Below are 20118 nucleotides of genomic sequence, written 5' to 3' on the forward strand. Positions count from 1 at the left end.
CAGGGGAAGTCCCAGTGCAGTTCACCTGAAGTCGCCCTGAGTCTGAGCCCCGCCCTCGTCACTCCAGTCTGTTCCGCTTATTCGCAATGAACCCAGTCGGCAGGAAATCGTCTTGAAATTATATTTTTAACAAATTTCTAACAATTAATATTTTTTCACTCCAAACGCCTCCAGCTGTTCGCTTGTGAGGATTTTTAATTTTCCAAACACTGTATTTAATGTTTTAATTACTTTTTTAAATGAAATATATAAACCTGTGCTAAATATTTGTAAAGGGAACCTACGGAACCTAAACAAATACTATATGTCAAAAATTATTCTGCTATTGCTCAATTCTTTCCTAGAAAGCTTTGATGAAAGTGAAAGTGATAATTCGTGTCGAGGTATCTAAAACGGTTTCTTACCGCCATTGTTTAAATTCACAGTATATATGCCTTTAGGGAATGATATGGGCATCTGATCTCTTCTTCAGGTCAAATAGGCCAAACTTTCATAAAATGTTTTTATTTTTAAAGCTGTGTTGGCAACGCTGATGAAATGCTACCCCTGTATGGGGATTCTAAAGATCACAAACATGTCACATTTGACCTCTGATCTTTGGCTAACTAACAGGGTAGTTATTTCGAAATATACTGTAGTATAATATTATGTAATAAATATAAATATGTAATAAAAATAAGCTCAAAGTCAGTACCTATCCACGACTTACTCCTATGTAATGTTTGTGTGATCAAAGTAGACGTCAGGCTGCCCTGCTCTGATTTTTACTGCATGACTAATTTCTTAAAGTACATTTAAAGAGAACAAAGAAATCGAAATGAATATACAAAGTAAATGTTCCCCAGGGTGTGCGCTGCCTTGTCTAAGGTAGCGTCCATTCCAAACCGTCATCCAGACACCTACAAAACTCCAAAGTCATAACACCTGATAAGAGTTGCACGTACATCCGTCACGTTATCATTGGTCAACATGTTGGATGTACTATCAAGTTAACACGCAAATTAAACTTAATACACTTTCATTTGGTTGGTTGTGAGGTTAAAACTGAGTTTGAAAATACATTCCCCTTTCAGTTACAGGGGCTGGAGTGAAAATCATTTTAAAAAGCAAGCTGACGTCTAAAGAACATGTTTGAAACAATTTCATGAAGCCTGGAGACCACTTTCAAACAAAGTTACAGTTGTCATGGTCCCAGGACTTCTGACCTGATGTTTTGAGTTTTAACATTCTGTACTAAGTTCATTTGTATTCTTAAGATCCCTAGGTTTTCTGTTCAGTATTGGTTATTAGATTTCCCCCCCGTGTTATCGCTGTGTCTCCCTCTGTGTGACCGTGTATATAGTGATTTGAGTTACTGTGCTCCTTGTGTCCAGTGTTTTCCTCTTTCCGTCGTGTTCTCTCTCTCTGCCTCCCTCGGCTGTCTCTGTCTACTTTCTGTGTTATGTTTAAGGTCCGCGTCTTGGCATCAACATTTTCAGTTTCATGTCCTCCCCGTAGTCTCAGTAAAGATATGAGACTACACAGTGAGAAGAGCAAAGATGTACAAGCGTCATCAAACCCAACACTTCAGACCTTGAATGCAACTTGATATTCTGTCCCTGAATGTCACAGACAGCAGAGGTTCAAACTAGAGATGGCACGATACCACTTTTTTATGTCCGATACTGATACCGATATCATAAATTTGGATATCTGCCGATACCGATATGAATCCGATATAGTGTGTTTTTTAATCAATAAAACTGTTTTTTTAATATCTTGCTGCATTTTGTATAAGTTCATACTCAAGTTTAAATAAACAACAACACTAAAGCTATTCTGTTATACCTGTATGTAAAAAATACACTGCACCCAAAATATTTCATAGTTCAGGAACACTGATCAATCTAATAAACTTAATCCTCCCTATTCTGGTATTTTAAAGAGTACTTAGCAGAAATATTAAGCAACCTAACTAATAGTGTTGTAAACTCCCAGCAAAAAAAAATAGGGAACCACCCCCCACCCTCCACCTCATGATGCTTAATCGATGTAATCAACTTTAATTTGATGCAGGGTGAAAAAAAAAATGCACAGAAATAAATTATTTTTCAAGAATAATTAAATAGATTCAACATCTTTCTTCAACAGAATTGCAGAATTCACAGATGGTACTTTCCCAAAGGAAAAAGTACTATAGCTTACTAGGGTATATTAGACTTAACAGCACACCACTAAAGAATTTCTAAGCCTAATGAAAAAGTGTTTTCAAAACATTTTACCAGTTAAGCTGCTGAAACAATGTGATTATTTCATAAGGGTGAAAGGATACATTACATAAAGCATTTCATAAAGAATAAATAAAGTAAAAAGGGAAACGTAGCTGAGACTGAATGCCTGTTGTTGGCGTCAGACAAAGTCTGCCTGGTAACAGGAAGACTGCCAACCCTATAAAACCTTTGTCTAATTATTGTAAGTTCAGTTCGACGCTGAAATCTGCACAGCGTTCGGACTCACACATGTGTTCATTAAAATGCCGTCTAATTTGCACTCAGGCTGGATCTGTGGTTATTTTTGGATTCCCCCTCAATATCTGAACCTTAACAGTGTGTTTTTCTTGTATCATATTTCTGCAGCATTTTCATGTTATTTGCATATCAGGTGCCTTTTGAGGAAGTCATGTGTCATCTAACAAAGATATAACACATCGTCAAAAGCATCATGATAGATTACTGCCTGTCTGCTATCATAAACTCACTAAAATGGAGCTACAGTTTAGTTCCTCAGTAGTTAATCCTTTATAGCATCCTTGATGAAATACTCAAAAATTCTAAATTTGAATCCTACTATATTGTTTTTTGTTGGTGTTTTTTTTTTTTTAACTTTTACAATATTTCTTATTCACATTTTTCATTTTTGGGACCTGAAAATGGATTTCAGCCTGCCATCTTGAAGAATGTCTCCATTCCTAAAATGCATCTGGAGTTGAGAGACGACTCCTTTACTGAAGACGTTTTCAGCAAATAAACAAATAAAATGACACACAGTTTGTCCCTTTAATGTGAACTGAAATAAAAAGAAACATATAAGCCATCATGAATACTCCTGCTCAGCAGTCATCACTGCTGTAGCTATGTATGCATCATTCTGAAGCTCATACTCCATATATGCACACATGCCTATGTCACAAAGTTTCTTGCTTTTAACTACTATTTTCCTTTTGATAATTTGAATATAAGTAATGTATGAGACATATTGCACACAACCTTGTAATGCAGTACTTTTTTACCCCCAGGAGTACATTTTCTCTGTCAAATAACCTGAAATGCACTGTCTCATAATTACCCTTTATCATTATAAACCTATAAGCTACAGTCCCACACATCAGCACCAATCCATATCCTAACAATGGCACATAAATGATATTTTTCTTAGTACTTAGGTATGAACGCAGAGCCAAAAACACAAAGCAAACAAAATAAACTGCTACAGCTTTAACATAAATCTGGATTCTTGATTAGCTTAGCATTAGCATGCTGTCTGTGCAAGTGCTTTCCAAGAGCCAAAGTTGTGTTAGCAGCTTAATGTAGTTGTTTCTGTTCTGGACACAGGAGTATTTTAGTATCCACGCTGAAAACTGTGTCACTATATTCCTCCTCAGGAACACGAAATGAAATCAACAGATTGTACAATAAGTGCAACTGGAACTGATAAGCAGAGCTGATATCCAAGCAGACTAACAATTCCACAGAATTGAACTACTGGGAACTGGTTATCTATAAGAGCTGTAAAGAAAAAAAATCAACCAAGAAAGTCCACCAAAAACTGTTGCAGAAGTACAAAATATCATCAGCCACAATGACGATGTCAGTGCTAACAAGTTTGCGACAAACAGATGTTTGTTAGCTCCTTTTATCCTATTGTATATTTTATTCTATTTTATTCTACTGTATATAGTATTTTATTTTATTCTATTCTGTACAGTTGTGTACAGTATTTATTCTTACTGTATTCTAATTTTTGCTTCAAAACTTTTGCACTGTCCACTTCCTGCTGTGACAAAACAAATTTCCCACGTGTGGGACTAATAAAGGTTATCTTATCTTGTCTTATCTTAGCTGCCACGAGGCATATGTTCAGTCTTAGTTAAAATGTATCTTTTTTTTGATATGATATTTGCAATTTGCACGACATGTTGCAAAAATCAGTCAACCATTGCCTATGTCATTTCCAGCAAGTGTACCACTTGTTACTACAGCATACTAAATGAACTACTACATGGTAGTATCTGAATTCAGGCAGTCTGTTTGTGTAGTTAGAGAGTGTGAATCAATTACAGTCTCCCACTCCGTTTTAACCTTTAAATGCTGGCCATCTTTGACCTCAGAACCCTCCTACTAAGGTGCATTTTGCTTTAAGATGTGCAGTGAACCTTGACTTTTTTGAGTCTTTGCTGCCGGTGTCTCTTATTTCAGGTGGGAGGGACTAAGACACAAGAGGAACATAACACATGTATGAAATGAGAAATGAATATAGATGAAATAAAGGAATAGTCTAAAAGAATTGAAATTGCTTTGCAGATTAAAACAATTTGAGGCAATATAGAGAAAATATATATTCTGTAACTAGTAACTTTTTGTATGTCAAAAACTGTCTTCTAAGGGCTGTTAAGGATCCCAGATATCCCAGTGATAGAAAACAAGACAGGACAGTGCTCTACTGTGGTATTATCATAGACTCAAGTATGTGAATGACACTTCTCACAACATTCAAGAGAACACTGAAAGGTTGAGGTTTTGGAAACACATATTAATTACATTCAAATAAATAAGAACAGTCCATTTAATTTAAATATATTTTAATATGTAAAATAAACCTTATAATCTTTTAAAATATTTATACTTTCACTAGCAGTCAATTTAAAGTTTAACCCCAGCTGTATTATTTGTAAACACATTTAAATAACCTCAGCATTCTCACATAATAATCACCAGTGTTGGGTAAGTTACTTTAAATTAGTAACTTAGTTACATTACTAGTTACTTCTCTAAAAAAGTAACTCAGTTACTTCGAGTTACTCGTTACTTTCAAAGTAACTAGTTACTAGGGAAAGTAACTTTGGTTTTACTCAGAATTCTCTTGCTAATGTGTTGCTTCCGTAACTGGATACCCAGCAAGATTGTCAGTCTTCTAGCTTGCTTACTTGCCACAAGTGCACTGTGCCACCTACCAATAGAAAGGAAAAAATAATGTGCACATTTCCATGAGAGAAATCCCACGCCTGGACCGTCGTTGACCGCCGCCATGATTCTAGCCTGCTTTTTACATCCAACACAAAAACTGCAGTCGTGGTGCTTTTGATTGTACTCAGAACTTGGAAATTCTGCCTTCTGAATAGGAAAGATGTAGGTAACACCAGACTGCAGATGAGCTGCATACAGAGCTGGACTGGGACAAAACAATCGTCCCGGCATTTTGACTAGAGACCGCCCACCATTATAGGAAAAATCATAAAGCCTTTGAATGAAAATAAACACTGTTGTGACAGTGATGCACACTGTTCTGATGGTATATATGTATCAATCTATCAATTGTTTGTTGTAAGACTCAGATAATTTTTTTTTTTTAAAAGCGAGACATTTTAAATGAGAATAATAAAGAAAAGTATTTCCTTGTCCCCCCCTTTCCCTGTTAATGCCCTACCTGCCCCCTGGCAACACTTTGCTAGACCCGCCCCTGCACAGTTACCAGCTGTCAGCTACTTAGAAAAGGATCCTGGTGTTATTTGTCTCTCAGAAACGGTTCATAACTTCCCTTCAACTAATTCATGTCACCTAAAAGGTAAACCTGTTTCTCCATCACCTGTTCAGCTCTGATGATTCAGTAAGGACATCTCCTGGTTTCATCTTCATGTTTCCCTCTCACCAGATAACCAAACCGATATCATGACCAGCAGCTTTACAGCTGTGGCTCCAGCAAACATCAGCTGATACTAGAAATTAATATTAAATAAATTCTAACAATAGCTGATCAAGCTTAAACGTGCTGCTGTTGTTTAGCGCGACCTCCGCTGGTTTCCTCTTTCTGGCGCAAAGTGAGCGATAAATAAACAAGAGAGCAAAGCCGATCAGCTGATCATTGATCAGTTTCGTGATTGAAGTAGAAACAGGAGAGAATGAGAGAAGAAGAGGCAGCTGTGCAGCTCCAGCTTTGTGTCTTTTTCATTGTAGCTGAAGTCCGGGACAAACTGTGTTCCTTTTCACCTCAGTACGAAACGCGTAATATTTTCTCTGAAAACGAGACGATTCTGTTTTTTACGGGACGGTTGGCAACTCTAATAATTAACCGTATGAACAAAATAAAGTTCAACATCAGTAACATAGCACCCACCCAGCTGTATAGAAACTCCGTCATGCTAGCTAGCACGCAGTACGAAAATGTCAGCATACCGAAAATAAACTCCACCTAAACTTGGTTTATATCTGACTCCGATAGACTGCAGGTCATAACTTCTTACCTGAAGTTCAGTTCACCTGACACTCGGACCGGCGGCCGCTTCGGGTCTCTCCTCTTGCCTCCCTTTTCCTTCATCCACCTGCTGGCCTCCACCACTTGCTAATGTTATTGAATCTGTGGAAGCTCCGCGATATCCACCACACGAAGTAACGAGTAACGAGCCTATCTAAATCCCAGTAACGAGTAACGCGTTCCTGGTTTTGGCATAATAACTAGTTACCGTGCTCGTTACCACAATAATAACGTAGTTACTGTAACGCGTTACTTAATAACGCGTTAGTCCCAACACTGATAATCACACATGTAAAAGTGCACCCTGATCAGACCTGGTAAACCTATAAAACCTTACACATCAAGCAATTGTTCACCTTCACCTTTCCAAACAAGTAACCCTAAATCACATTTAAAAAAAATAAATAACTTCAGTAGTGTATAACAATCTATAAATACATTAAAACTCTAGCTTAAAGTTAAGGTGTTAAGAACAAGGTGGCCCAGGCTTTTTCAGGTCTGTCCAATAATCCAGCAGCTGTTTAGAAGAACCAAGAATGTATGTGATGACCTGGGAGAATTCACAGCGATTATATGCAGAGTTATAGGCCTTGAACTGTGAGGCTTTTGGTGGTGCCGTGGGGGCAAGTCCAAGCTTTTTCATGCACATCCCAATATAAGCATCCTCAATGTTAAAGGGTTTGATTGATTTTGAGATTTCCACAAATTTCTCTGGAAGATCATTGGAAAAGACATATCCCATACCCAGCGTGTAGGTCGGGTATTCAGACTCTGGATACATTTCCTCAGGCACATACCACTTGGAGTTCTTGGAACGAATGACTGGTCTGTTCCACATAAGCATCCCTGTCAGGTAGTTTGTCTTGGGGATGCCCGGCTGTTTTAGCATGATTACTAGATTGTCAGCATTCAGAAACATGTCAGAGTCAATCTTCATGGCATAGGCTGCTGCAGGACAGTGTGTAGTTAGCCAGTCCATGATCACCATGGTTTTGATTGTTAGGTTTAGATAACTGTCTATGAAGTCACTCTGGATCAGGTCATGGTGCTGCAAATTTTCCTGTTTGAGCTTCTCAACATCATCTTCTAGAGACACCCAGCATAAATAAAGTGAGTACCAGCTCACCCTGAACTGTGTTTTCTTTGCCCCATGTCTGCCGGATCGCGTCCCGAGCTGCCACATTTTTGGTGCCACTGGAACCATGAGGACCAGGAATGGGATCTTGTTCTTGCAAACCTCTGTGTTATCCATAAGAAAATGGTAGTTGCGTGGATAGGCTTGATGGTACTGAAGGGAGGTAGATCGCACAGTCGAGTCGAAGGTTCAGTGGTTTTGTTTAATATAACTTTGTGTTTGGGATGAATGTGATAAGCAGGTGCATTAACCCTACTGCTTTGGTTTAAAAACCACTGGTAGTGTTCCTGCAGTGGGAAGTTCTGCCATAATGACAGTGAGCTGCTGGACAGGGTGTAACACAAGCCTAAGGCCAAAACACAAAACAGAACCAGGAGCTGAAACCAGGAATGAAATAAGGTCTTTTTCTGTGGAAAGATGCTCTGGACAAGCTCCCTAAAAAAAAGACAAGAAAGACAAAGATAAAAGTGGTGAGTTAGAAAACCTTTCTATACCATTGTTAACCAAGTGCACAGCTTCACAACATTTGAGTTAGAGCTCACTGATACTGAAGATGTATGCTTCAGTGGGAATTCTGCACTATATCAACACTCCTCTGAAACCCTGCGCCATAACCTATGGAGCAACTTGATGTGCACCTCCTTAATGATGTAACTACAAGCCAGGTGAACACAGCCCACAGCTATTGTGATCGGCCTCTTTAGTACTGCCAATTTCTGTTGTATGTTTCCAGCTACTTTTTTGCTGCAGTTTTTGAATTTGTCAGTGAAAGAATAACAACTATTGCCTCAGTATAAGGAACAATATTGATAGCATCAATATAAGGACTCATAAATGGCAACAAATTCCTGGAGGGAGATAATACAGTCATGACAATACTTAAAAAACAGGTCATTTCTTTGTTATACACATAACCCCTTTGTAATTTGCGTTTACTACAGGCTATTTACTAGAGATGGACCGATCCGATATTGCGTATCGGTATCGGTCCGATACTGACGTAAATTACTGGATCGGATATCGGTGAGAAATTAAAAATGTAATCCGATACATTAAATATAAAAAAAAAAAAACACCTCACAAAACTTGCAACACGGCGTAACTCGGCTCATAACCGTAGCACGTCTGAGCAGTATGCTCATGTGATAGAGCGGCTGTGTGTATTTGTAGCCTGGCTACCAAATCAGCATTTCATCTCCGAGGAAGTTATCCCAGAGAGAAGTAAAGCAAGTGTGTAAGTTCATCTCTGAATGTTTGTAAAGCGTTCCCATGTTAAGCTTAACAACCGATATATGGAGCGACTGCCTCTCTCTCTCCCTCACCTTCCTGCGGCTACTTCAATGTGAAACTGCTTAATGATCAGCTGATCGGCTTTTCTGTCGCGAGTCCGTCTCTCTTCTTTGTTTTTGGCCCACTTTGCACCAGAAAGAGGAAACCAGCGGCGGAACAACAGCAGCACCTTTAAGCTTGATAAGCTGTTGTTAGAATTTATTTAATATTACTTTCTACACCAGGATCCTTTTCTACGCAGCTGACGGCTGGTAACTGTGCAGGGGCGGATCTAGCAAAGTTTAGCCAGGGGGGCCGATAGGGCATGAACAGGGAAAAGGGGGCACAAAGACATACTTTTCTTTCTTATTCTCATTTAAAATGTCTAGCTTTTAATAAATAATTATCTGAATCTTACACCCAAAGTTTTAATCTGATGTAAAATGTATAGAAGTCCATTACTATATATAGTAACTGTTAAGTCTAATATACCCTAGTAAGCTATAGTACTTTTTTCTTTGAGAAGGTACCATCTGTGAATTCTGCAATTCTGTTGAAGAAAGATGTTGAATCTATTTAATTATTCTTGAAAAATAATTTAATTCTGTGCATTTTTTTTCACCCTGCTTCAAATTAAAGTTGATTACATCGATTAAGCATCATGAGGTGGAGGGTGGGAGGTGGTTCCCTATTTTTTTTTTTGCTGGGAGTTTGCAACCCTATTAGTTAGGTTGCTTAATATTTCTGCTATACTCTTTAAAATACCAGAATAGGGAGGATGGAGTAGGTTTAAGTTTATTAGATTGATCAGTGTTGCTGAACTATAAAATATTTTGGGTGCAGTGTATTTTTTACATACAGGTATAACAGAATAGCTTTAGTGTTGTTGTTTATTTAAACTTGAGTATGAACTTATACAAAATGCAGCAAGATATTAAAAAACAGTTTTATTGATTAAAAACACACTATATCGGATTCATATCGGTATCGGCAGATATCCAAATTTATGATATCGGTATCGGTATCGGACATAAAAAAGTGGTATCGTGCCATCTCTACTATTTACCTGTACTAAACAGATTTCAGGCATATCTTTTTATGTCTAAATATATTGGACATAAAAAAAAAACCACATGGAAACATAAGAAGTCACTTTGCCCTTCGTTGGAAAACAATCGCTTGCGCAGGTTATATCAAAGGGTCTATAAAGATTTTTTTCATTTTTTTGTAACGATAGCACTGAACATGAGTCATGAATTCCTGTGTAGATTATTTTCTGTCACCAATGCCTTGTGTGAAATTTTCTGAGGTTTTCTCTCTGTGCTTTTGAACTTTTTATTACCTGTTGGACTTCATATTGTTGTTAAATTAAATGTGTTTTGTGAATTTTGCATTTGAGTTCTCATCTCTGCACTCCACACTTTGTGACATCTAATGGTGACCAGAGGTGGGAAGTAACAAAGTAAAAATACCTATATTATTCTATTTAAGTAGAATTTTCAGGATTCTGTACTTTAGTTGAGCATTTTAATTTCTGACAACTTTTTGCTTTACTCCCTACATTTTACATAAATATCTATACTTTCCACTTCTTACATTTTCTAACAGACTTGTTACTTTGAGAGTTAAAGTGGGGAAAGGAGTGTAAGTCTAAGTATGTTGTGTTTGTGATACATCAGAATCTAGTTCTACAAAAGGGAGGAAGCATGAAAAGAGTGGCATTTTTAAGTGTTGGGTAATTTGAAATGTAATCTTTCTATCAGCTAAACAAACATCAGCAATCACACAAACTGTTTGTCTGCATTTTGTCACACAGTGTGTTTCTAGCTAAAGATCTAGCTGCTGTATTTCCAGGGAGAGAAATGAGAGAGCACTAACTTCACTCAGAGATGGAGAAAGATGTAGGAAGACAGAGAGAACAGCAGAGGAAGAAGAGAGGTTATATTTAAAGGTAAGGGCAAACTTAATTAAACTGCAAATTTAAAGCTTACATATGATGTCATCATTTTCAATGACATGTTGAATTTGTATATCGTGTGTTGTGATAAATTATATATATTATCACAAGTTTTCTTTATACAGCTAAGCTGTGCTAACTTTGTGTTATTCAAATGTTGCACGTTAGTGGGTAGCTTAATTTGCATTAATGTGGTGAATTCATAGTAAAGCACTGTGATTGGTGCACAGTGCAGCCGAGCTGAATTTGCATTTAATCTGACTGGAGTATTTTTAAACACAGGTATCTCTACTTCTTCTTAAGTAAAGAAAGTCTGTACTTTTGCTACCTCCGATGTTGATTCAAATTACTTTTTGATTATCAGTTATGGATTCTAAATGATAGCTACATGAGTTGTTGCTTAATTTGAGTATCTGCTTTATAATGTTAGTTCTGGTTTGGACTGGATAAGATTGGCAAAATGGTTGGAAAAAGAAGGAGGGTGATCTGAAGGGGTGGAGTTGCCAGAAGGCAAGATAGTAGATATGGAGGACGGCTACAACTACCTGGATATCCCACAGGCCAACGGGAACAATGATAAAAACACAAAAGGCCAATCCAGCCAAATATCTCCAGAAGATAAAACAGGTGCTGAAAAGCCACGTGAACAGTAGAAATTAGATGCAAGCCATAAAAGTATATGCCCTACACAGTCAGAAATAGGGGTACGGAAGGGGTACATTACTGTGCCCCAAGGTACAAAAATGACATTAATTCAGTCTAAGGACAAATATTGGACCTCGGGGTAACTATCTGTACCTTTTTTAGCGTCTGAAAGGTACATACATGTTCCTTAATTGTGAAAAGTACTTATTTGTACCCATTCTTTCAAAAGATAAAGTACAGGTTGATTAAGCTCTTTTTGATTAGAGGGGGGTTTTTTAAAATTATGTTTGACAGTAGTTTATTTGCAACTGTATTGATTTAAGCATATATTTTAGTGTTTTTATTTTATTTTTTATTATTTTCATTGCTGTTGTTGTTTTTGTATTCCCTCAACACCCCTTATTTTTAAGCTGCTTTAAGAACAATGAATTTATTTGAAAGAAAAAAAGTAAAAATGCATTTAAACATTTTTTTAAGAGAGTGTTTTTTTTTAAAGTATAACTGGATGAATTGCAAAAAAGCACCCTTATTGAACTCGGAGTGCGAGTCGAGACCATCCTCACAACATCAAACAAAAAGTAGAAGAAGAAACTCAACGAATAGCTGGTGGATTCTAGAACTTTCTGTAAATGCAGCAGGTGCCATTTTGTTTTATCAACGGAAGGAGATGGATTACGAACTTGCAAGTCCTGGTGTGCTCTGTTCACTTTCAACCGAGGAACTCTTAACAAAAATACAAGAGTGGGGCTTAGATGTCACCGAAGCTGAAGCTCAGCGTTTCAGAGGTAAGTTTTATTTAAAGAAAAATGTAGCGTAAATACTAATTATTGGTTTAGCCTAGCTTAACGTATATTAGCAATTTAGCTAGTTTCGGCATTCTCTTAGCTCAAATTATGTCTTTTTACAAACGTTTTTACAAACGTTTCATGTGTAAAGTTGAGGTCACAGTTCTGAAAAATGTGTACACATAGTATTTGTATAAGTTTGAACTTATATATGTGGTTCGGCCACAGTCTATGGTTTCGGTAACCCCTGCGCAGCGGAACGGCGCGAAATTTGATTCCCTGGTAGCTGAATTCAGTTTACCGTTAGTGTATTAATGGTTTAATAAATTTACGTTTTACACCCATTCCAAGGCCATCAACACACATGGGCGGCTGAATATAACGTTTAAAGGAAATATCTTGACGCCGCACTTGTTTAAAATATAACAAGGGTGTCGCAGCTGGGGTTTGATAGTCGCGTTTTAAGCAATGTGGGAACTTTTTCAGCATGTAATCTGAGCTTGTAATACGGTCCTGCGGGTGTTATTGCTATAAGTAATCGGTCTGAAAGAGCAGACGGCAGAAACTGTCGGAAATCTGGAGAAAGGAGTCACCTTAGTAGTGAATATTAACAAATTACAGCATTCTAGTCTTTTTTTTCTTCCAAACTTGAAAGGGCACAAAAGCATGCTCAGACTCTGCTCTCCTGTGTCCAGTAGTCCCAAACAAACATCTAAATTTAAAAATGAAAACTTTGCATATCGAGAGGATTCACTCTAAAATGTTGGTTTATTTTATTTAATTTACTGATTTTTTTAATGAATATTTCTTTGAACTGAAAGAAGTTGTACAAAAGGTTTTAATGTGTGTGATATACGGTTTTTACCCATGTAAAAATGTGGTGATAAATATCCTTACATGGAATTTAGAGTATGTACTACCATTTATCTTGCAGACAATGAGGTTGATGGTGACACAGTTGACTGCGGTCTTACTGAGACTATGGTTGCATACCTTTTCCAAGGATCCTTCAAAAAGCAGGTTAAATTCAACCAATTTGTGTCAAGGATGAAGGAATCTTCAGTGACGCTGACTCTACAGACTGTCTCTCCAGAAGACTGGCAACCATCTACTTCGTCAACTTCAATAAGGTATTTTCTTATTTATAATGAAGTTAGTATGTCTGAAGCATACATGTTGGCCGTTATGCACTTTTAGGATTTAGTTAATATGATCATTGTTCCTACCATATGTATTGCTACTGTAGTGTTTTATACTTCAATTCACGGAATAAAAACAAACACTTAACTGTTTTCACAGCAATGAAAATACTTTGAGACTGCCAGCCTCTTTTGAAATTCCAAGATTTCCCAAAAATCTGCAACTAAAACTGGACAACAAAGAACCGTGCCATAAAAATCCAAGGGACAGACACACAATAATCAGAGTTCTATATGAAGCTGTGGCACAGTATACTATGTAAGTTAATCAGGGTAATGTTAGCTTGTTGCTTTAGAAAAAGCTGAATCTGTCATATTGAAAATAAACGCTACATTACTAAGAAACAATAACTGACACTTGATAAAGTTTGTTTGTCAGCAGTTACTCTAACACTTATGTTTCTTCTGATATTACAGGTATCCCACAAATTCTGAATATGTGCAAGCTGTGAAGACGCTGGTAATGAAGTACCCTTTCCTCAAGGATCGTGAAGGAAATGGTTATGTAAGTTAAATTTAAAATTTGCATAAGGTTCCTTCAAGATTACAAAGTAAAAGTAAAGCTTTTTTCGATCTTATTTTGTTAGTAAGACAATCTGTAGCCTCTCAGTAGGTTTGTATGAAGTATGTTTACTGATTCTTTGTTGGGTGTATTTTGTGTAGATTGTTTTTACAGTAACTTATGTTTCTGTTCAACAAGCACACATGGCATATGTCTTTGAGACGTAAATTCAAATCTGAGCGGGCACCACTAGTCGACAGTGAGGCAGTGAGGCGTTGTAAGGAGAAGTTTGGTTCTACGAGGAGAGGGCAGCCTAATAAATGTCAACGAACAAGTCAGAGAAATGTTTGTCAGGTTGGTGTGAGGGACATCTTGAGCTATAAAATGTTCTTGCATCTGTTATTACATCTAAAACTAAGGATTCGGGATGCAACTGTACCCCTTTTTTCAAACCGAAACAATACCAATACTTGGATTAGAGCACTTGCTAATACAAAGTACCAGTGCTAATACTTCTACCTCACAAAAAATATTAATTGGAAGGCGCTAAAAGAGGATGAACTAGATTTTTTTTTTTAAAAAATTAAAAAAAAATATGACTCCAAAACTAAAATTTCAAGTTAATAATTAAGATTTTATGTGTAATTATTTCAGAGTTTCCATATTTTAAATATTGGTTCATGGTATCGGTTAACTTTAACCGATACGAGTTCTTTGTGATGCACAGATCGTGTCAGCTCTAATTGTATATTTAGTCTTATGTTGGGTTTCTAATCTGTTTTGACTTTCTCTTCTCACTCTTGCTTTCTTTCAAGGGACCATGTGTCCAAGGAGAGGATTTATTATCCATAGACGCCCACTTAAAGGTCTTACAGTGCCAATATCAGAGGATGCAACCCGATACCATGGTGGTTCATAACCGTATGCAGCAAACGTTTGCTTGGCGGCAAAAAGAGATTGCAGATGGTATGCCTGTGGAGGATGTGTTGAAGAAGTACCCCTTCTTAGGGATGCCTACTGGTGTAAGTCAGAAAGCTGAATTGAACTTGGAAATAGCTGTCACATTTAACATGTTTATTGTAGTAAATTTTATTTGCCCTTGACCTTGCTTTCTTCATCTCTCCCTCTTTCCCTTTTTTTGTATGTTCATGTAACTTCTGACAGTATTGTTGTTAAATTCTATAAAAAATAATTATGCGGCACCATACATAATTAATATCAACTTTAGATTATTTCATTTTCATACACTGTTATTTTGTACTGAAAATGAATTTTTTACTTGTAGCTGTGCAACGAACTCGGGTGGATCCAACCAACAACGGGTAATGTAAGCCAGCGATTTCGTGAAGGGCTCTCATGTGTTGCAGCAAAGGTGATTGACCTTACACGAGGGAAAACCCCACTCTACCAGCTCTACCTTGATGCAAGAGAGGAGGCTCTCACTGATGACCTACCAGGTATTTGCTTTTTTTTTTTTTTAACTTCAAGGCTTCCATTTTATAGTATTTTTATAGGTAACTGGAAATGCCAGATAAAATGCATGGGTGATCTTGTGTTTTTTTTTGTTTTTGTTTTTTGGCAGATCTTGACACAAGGGCTGCACTTTTATTCCTGCCATATGTCTTCAAGGAGAAACTGGATCTCTTTGTCATACTTGGAGAGGTGTGTGTATTAAAATATTTAGTCTATATAAAAGGAAAACAAATGTATCTTTTGTTAAGAGACTAAGATATTGCTTTCCTCTACCTTCTCTTTTGACTTCAAAGGTTCATCCTAAAACCCCCTATCCAACTGTTCAGCTACTTCAAGAAGACTGGAAACCAGTGTTCTCCAGAAGCGCTCCAAACATTGTGAAGTTGGATGGCAGTGAAGTGTGCAGAACCTCGTGTATTTTTGAAGGAATCATCTCTTCCTTCTGCTTGTATTTTGTCTTCAACCTTGCTTACCCAAAACATCTGAAGAACACCCTGATTTTTCTCCAAAAGTACATTGTGAAAATAGATGAGGGTGAGGACCAGCCTCTGCCAATCACAGTGACCAGACAAATAAATCTTCTGTATTGACCACCATGCCTCAGCCATATCAGTGCTCCAAATGTGGCAGAAGAACCTTTAGTTTGACAAAGCTTATTCAGCACATAGGACTTATTCATTCCCATGATGACAATTTTGATATAACTTGTGGACTCAGTGACTGCTGTTCTTCCTTCAAAAAATATGAATCTTTCAGACGACATGTGTATAGGAAACACAGAGAACAGGTGTTGTGTCCCCATAAAGACTTGGATGAAAATGAGCAGGAGGCAGTCAGTCCACACCCAAATGAATTTGCAAATGACATAACTGAAAATATTGAAACCCCTCCATCCTGGGATGAATTTTTGATAAATTTCAGAGACAATCTTTTCAAGTTCATTCTTAAGTGCAGAGAGAAAATTCTTTACCAGTCTCTGTTCAGGAAGAAATTGTGGAAGACGAAAATTTCTGATGTGTTTTTTCAAGGAGAACTACGATGCTTTTATAGCATATCATTTAGAGAAAATGGGTCTTGACGTGTCTTTGTGTCCAGAGCTTAAAAATGTCCTGCATTCAAATGAATTTTTTGAGAAGGCTTCAACAGCTATTCGATCTCCTTATTTGGTCAAAGAACATTGCAAATCAAAGCTCAACATGACAGAGCCTGTTCATTGCAAATTAAGAGACTCTGTGGGTCATACAGTTGGCTCGTATTCATATGTGCCTGTTGATAAGGTGCTAAAAAATTATCTTTCTCATGAAGACATACAAGATCACATTTTTTCAAGTGGCAATTCTGAAACTGATGAATTTCTAACAGATTACTCTGATGGAGAAATCTTCAGACATCATCAATTCTTCAAGGATAACCCAAATGCACTGCGACTCCATTTTTATGAGGATGAATTTGAGGTACTTAATCCCCTAGGATCTAAACGATCCAAACACAAACTTAGTGCATTTTATTACACTGTAGGCAATTTGGACAAAGGTACACTTCTCAGCAGAGACACATTCATCTAGCGTTATTGGTACGCTATTCTTTTCGTTAAGCGGTGTGGTTGGCATGTTATCCTTAAACCTTTGCTTGATGATTTGGAAAAACTTTCCACTGATGGCTTTACTTTTACCATTGATAAAACTGAACACACTATTCATGCTGCTCTTGCAACTTTATCTTGTGATAATTTATCAGCTCACATGATTGGTGGTTTTTCTATGTCATTTAACACTGGTAGAATTTGTCGGTATTGCATGGCTTCTTATGAAGATATGAAACAATCCTTTGAGGAAGAAAGCTTTGTTTTAAGAACATCAGAGGTTCACCAGTATCATCTTGCACGAATCCAAGAATTTCCGGATGATAAAACAATATATGGTGTAAATAGTTCATGTCCTTTTGACAGACTGAGTTATTTCAGTGTTACATAAGCTTTACCACCTGATGTAATGCATGATCTGTTGGAAGGTGTAATTCCTCTAGTTATGAAACTAGTGATTTGTAAAGCCCACACTGAGAAGCATATTACAATTAGAGAGATCAATGAAGAATTGCAAAAACTTCCCATTGGTCAGAATGACAAAACAAACAAACCAGTACAGTTATCAGAGAGACTTCAGAGTGTTGGTATTGTTGGATCAGCATCTCAAAAGTGGTGCCTGTTCAGATTGCTGCCATTTCTGATGGCAGACCGTGTGCCACCTAATTGTAAATATTGGCATGTTTTTCTTCTATGTCGTGAAATAACAGAGATTGTAATGGCTAAAAAAGTGCGAAAAGAGAATATTTTATTGTTGAAGTTGCTTGTCCATGAGTTTCTCACAAAACTGAAAAGTGTATTTGGGGATGTAATTACACCAAAGTGTCATTATTTAATCCACTATGCAAGACTGATTGAAATGTTCGGCCCTCTACGTTTGTTATGGTGTATGAGATTTGAAAGTAAGCACCAGTATTTCAAAACGTTGTCCCGCAATTGTAGAAATTTTATGAACATTGCTACAACTTTGAGCAACAGACATCAGTTCAGACAGTGCTGGGAGTTTTCTAACAAAAGTTTACTTGGTGAATTTGAAAATGTTTTTGGAAAAAGTGTGACGACACCATTTTTGTCATTACCTCTGGAACTGCAACAAGCACTGACAGTCTATTGTGGCTTTTCTGAAGTTGATAGTGCTAAGAAAGCTTTCCAGCGTGTGTCAGAAGTAATTGTGAACAGTGTCAAATACTGTGTAAGAGATGTGTTTGTCATTGATGTACTGCATTCAGAGAGGATTCCTCTGTTCTGGCAAATTAAGTACATATTTAATATTGACACAATGTGGGTCTTTTGTGGAAAAATTCTCATTCCTCTGTTATATGACAACCATTTTCATTCATACAGTGTTAGAGTTGATAGTGAATGGACATTGCTAAAACCTGGACAGGAAATTGATGTTGCAGCTTATGACACATACTCTGTTGATAACAGTTTGTATGTAACAGTTAAGCAATGTATTTAAGAAGGTAATAAATGTGACAAGTATTTTTGACTTTGTATCTTCAATTTTTCAAATCTTGAGAGGAAAAATATAGGAAATCTCTGTGTGTAGATACTGAACCTTTAGAAAGACATTTTGTACTCCTTTTAAGGGTTCTTTTTTACACTTTATACTAAGGGTACAACTTTGCCCTTTAAAGTACAGGTTTGACGTGTAAAAGGTACAAATTACAAGGGTACAAATCAGTACCCACAGTTTAGGGTACAGAACGGTACCTTAGAGGGTACCACCCCAGTGACAAGACATTGTACCCCTATAGGTACATTTCTGTACTTTAATTTCTGAGTGTGTACCTATAGAGGCCACTGATATCAATATGCAAAACCCCTAACAATGCACACAGCTGTCCAAAGTCCAGCAACCTGAGGCTCAATGAACCTCAGAAAGATGGTGGGGGAGGATTATTGAGAGTCAGCACCACAATGCAGGTTGAAACACATCCCGTAGTGTTGCACCACTGTCCACTAATTTCATTGACACTATCAAATTCATTCACAAAACCACTGAAACACACATAGAGCAGAGTTTGCTACTCTAATGATTCTGAGTATAGCAAAATATGATCTGTTCCTTTCTAAACCAAGCCTGCTTGTCTCTGAGTTGCTGGTTGATGGCATTCTTCACAGGCTCCAAGATTATTCTGATGATAACTTTACTTGGGAATGACAACAAAGTGAATCATCTCCACTTCCCATACTGCGAGAGCTCTCTGCTTTTTTAGTAACTTCACAAAGATGCCTTTCTTTCAGTCCGATGGGATCTCACCCAAATTAAGCATTTTATGAAACTGGTCCACAATGGTTTCTCCACCTTCTTTCAGTGCTTCTGCTGGGATGTTATCCTCTCCTGCTGCTTTGCCATTCTTCGGGCTCTTCGGGACTATACAAATGTCCCAAACCAGTATAAATGCAAAACGTGTAATACACACATTGAGTCACTGTGTCAATTTAATGCTTTGCCTCTCCAAAGCATGAAATGTACACGCATGCAGAATTTGAATTATTACATGCAGACGTTGCAGTACCAGCAGGAGGGGATAATACTATATTTAAAGCCAAGAAGTCAGTAGTGAGCAAAAAAGCTTTCAAGTACATTCTAGGGTCCTTAATCGCCAGAAGCGATTACACTATGTAGCTAATATGTATTTACATGTAAATGTGTTAATAATATCTGGTTAAACGTTTCTCCTGATTATTTGGATGTTGGTTTGAAATAAAATATCTCCTTTGGCTGATACTGCAGCTTATTACAACTTCTACATTCTGTTAAACTGTTTAACATTTCCTTAAAGCGTCCCTTCCATCTCATGAGCTGGTCTTTCACTGAGGTGAGCACCTCACCTGTCCTGTCTTGGATGCCATCTAGAACTTGGATTCAAACGTGCCTATAATCATACGATTAAACACTGGTTTCTGTTTCACCAAACTTCTGGTTGCCTCACTTGACAGCAGTAGAGCCACACCAGTTTGACTCATTTTCTTTTCTCAAGTAATACTGCTCATATTGCTACTGTCTGTAACTTTGACTCCCCAAAAGTTTTCCATTGTACTTTAATCAAGCTAA

General features: G+C 37.3%; 1 protein-coding gene and 1 pseudogene across 2 annotated transcripts; one reads left to right on the top strand and one right to left on the bottom strand.

The window, feature by feature from the left end:
• Positions 1-6973: 6973 nt before the first annotated feature.
• LOC120440541 lies at positions 6974-7831 on the bottom strand (annotated as a pseudogene).
• Positions 7832-12142: 4311 nt separating this feature from the next.
• Positions 12143-16419, top strand: LOC120440462 (sterile alpha motif domain-containing protein 3-like). Of its 2 annotated transcripts, XM_039613026.1 has the most exons (9): positions 12143-12298; positions 13233-13428; positions 13598-13756; positions 13915-14002; positions 14198-14353; positions 14815-15021; positions 15285-15456; positions 15582-15661; positions 15766-16419. In XM_039613026.1, the coding sequence occupies exons 1-9, from the start codon at positions 12181-12183 to the stop codon at positions 16060-16062; spliced, it is 1473 nt and encodes a 490-aa protein (XP_039468960.1). In that variant the 5' UTR covers positions 12143-12180; the 3' UTR covers positions 16063-16419. The 2 variants fall into 2 exon arrangements, with proteins under 2 accessions (XP_039468960.1, XP_039468961.1); XM_039613027.1 differs by lacking the exon at positions 14198-14353 and having other exon boundaries at positions 15766-16418.
• Positions 16420-20118: the final 3699 nt, after the last annotated feature.

This window comes from Oreochromis aureus, linkage group 6 (genome assembly GCF_013358895.1).
Source record: "Oreochromis aureus strain Israel breed Guangdong linkage group 6, ZZ_aureus, whole genome shotgun sequence".
In the NCBI taxonomy this organism is placed as follows: domain Eukaryota; kingdom Metazoa; phylum Chordata; class Actinopteri; order Cichliformes; family Cichlidae; genus Oreochromis; species Oreochromis aureus.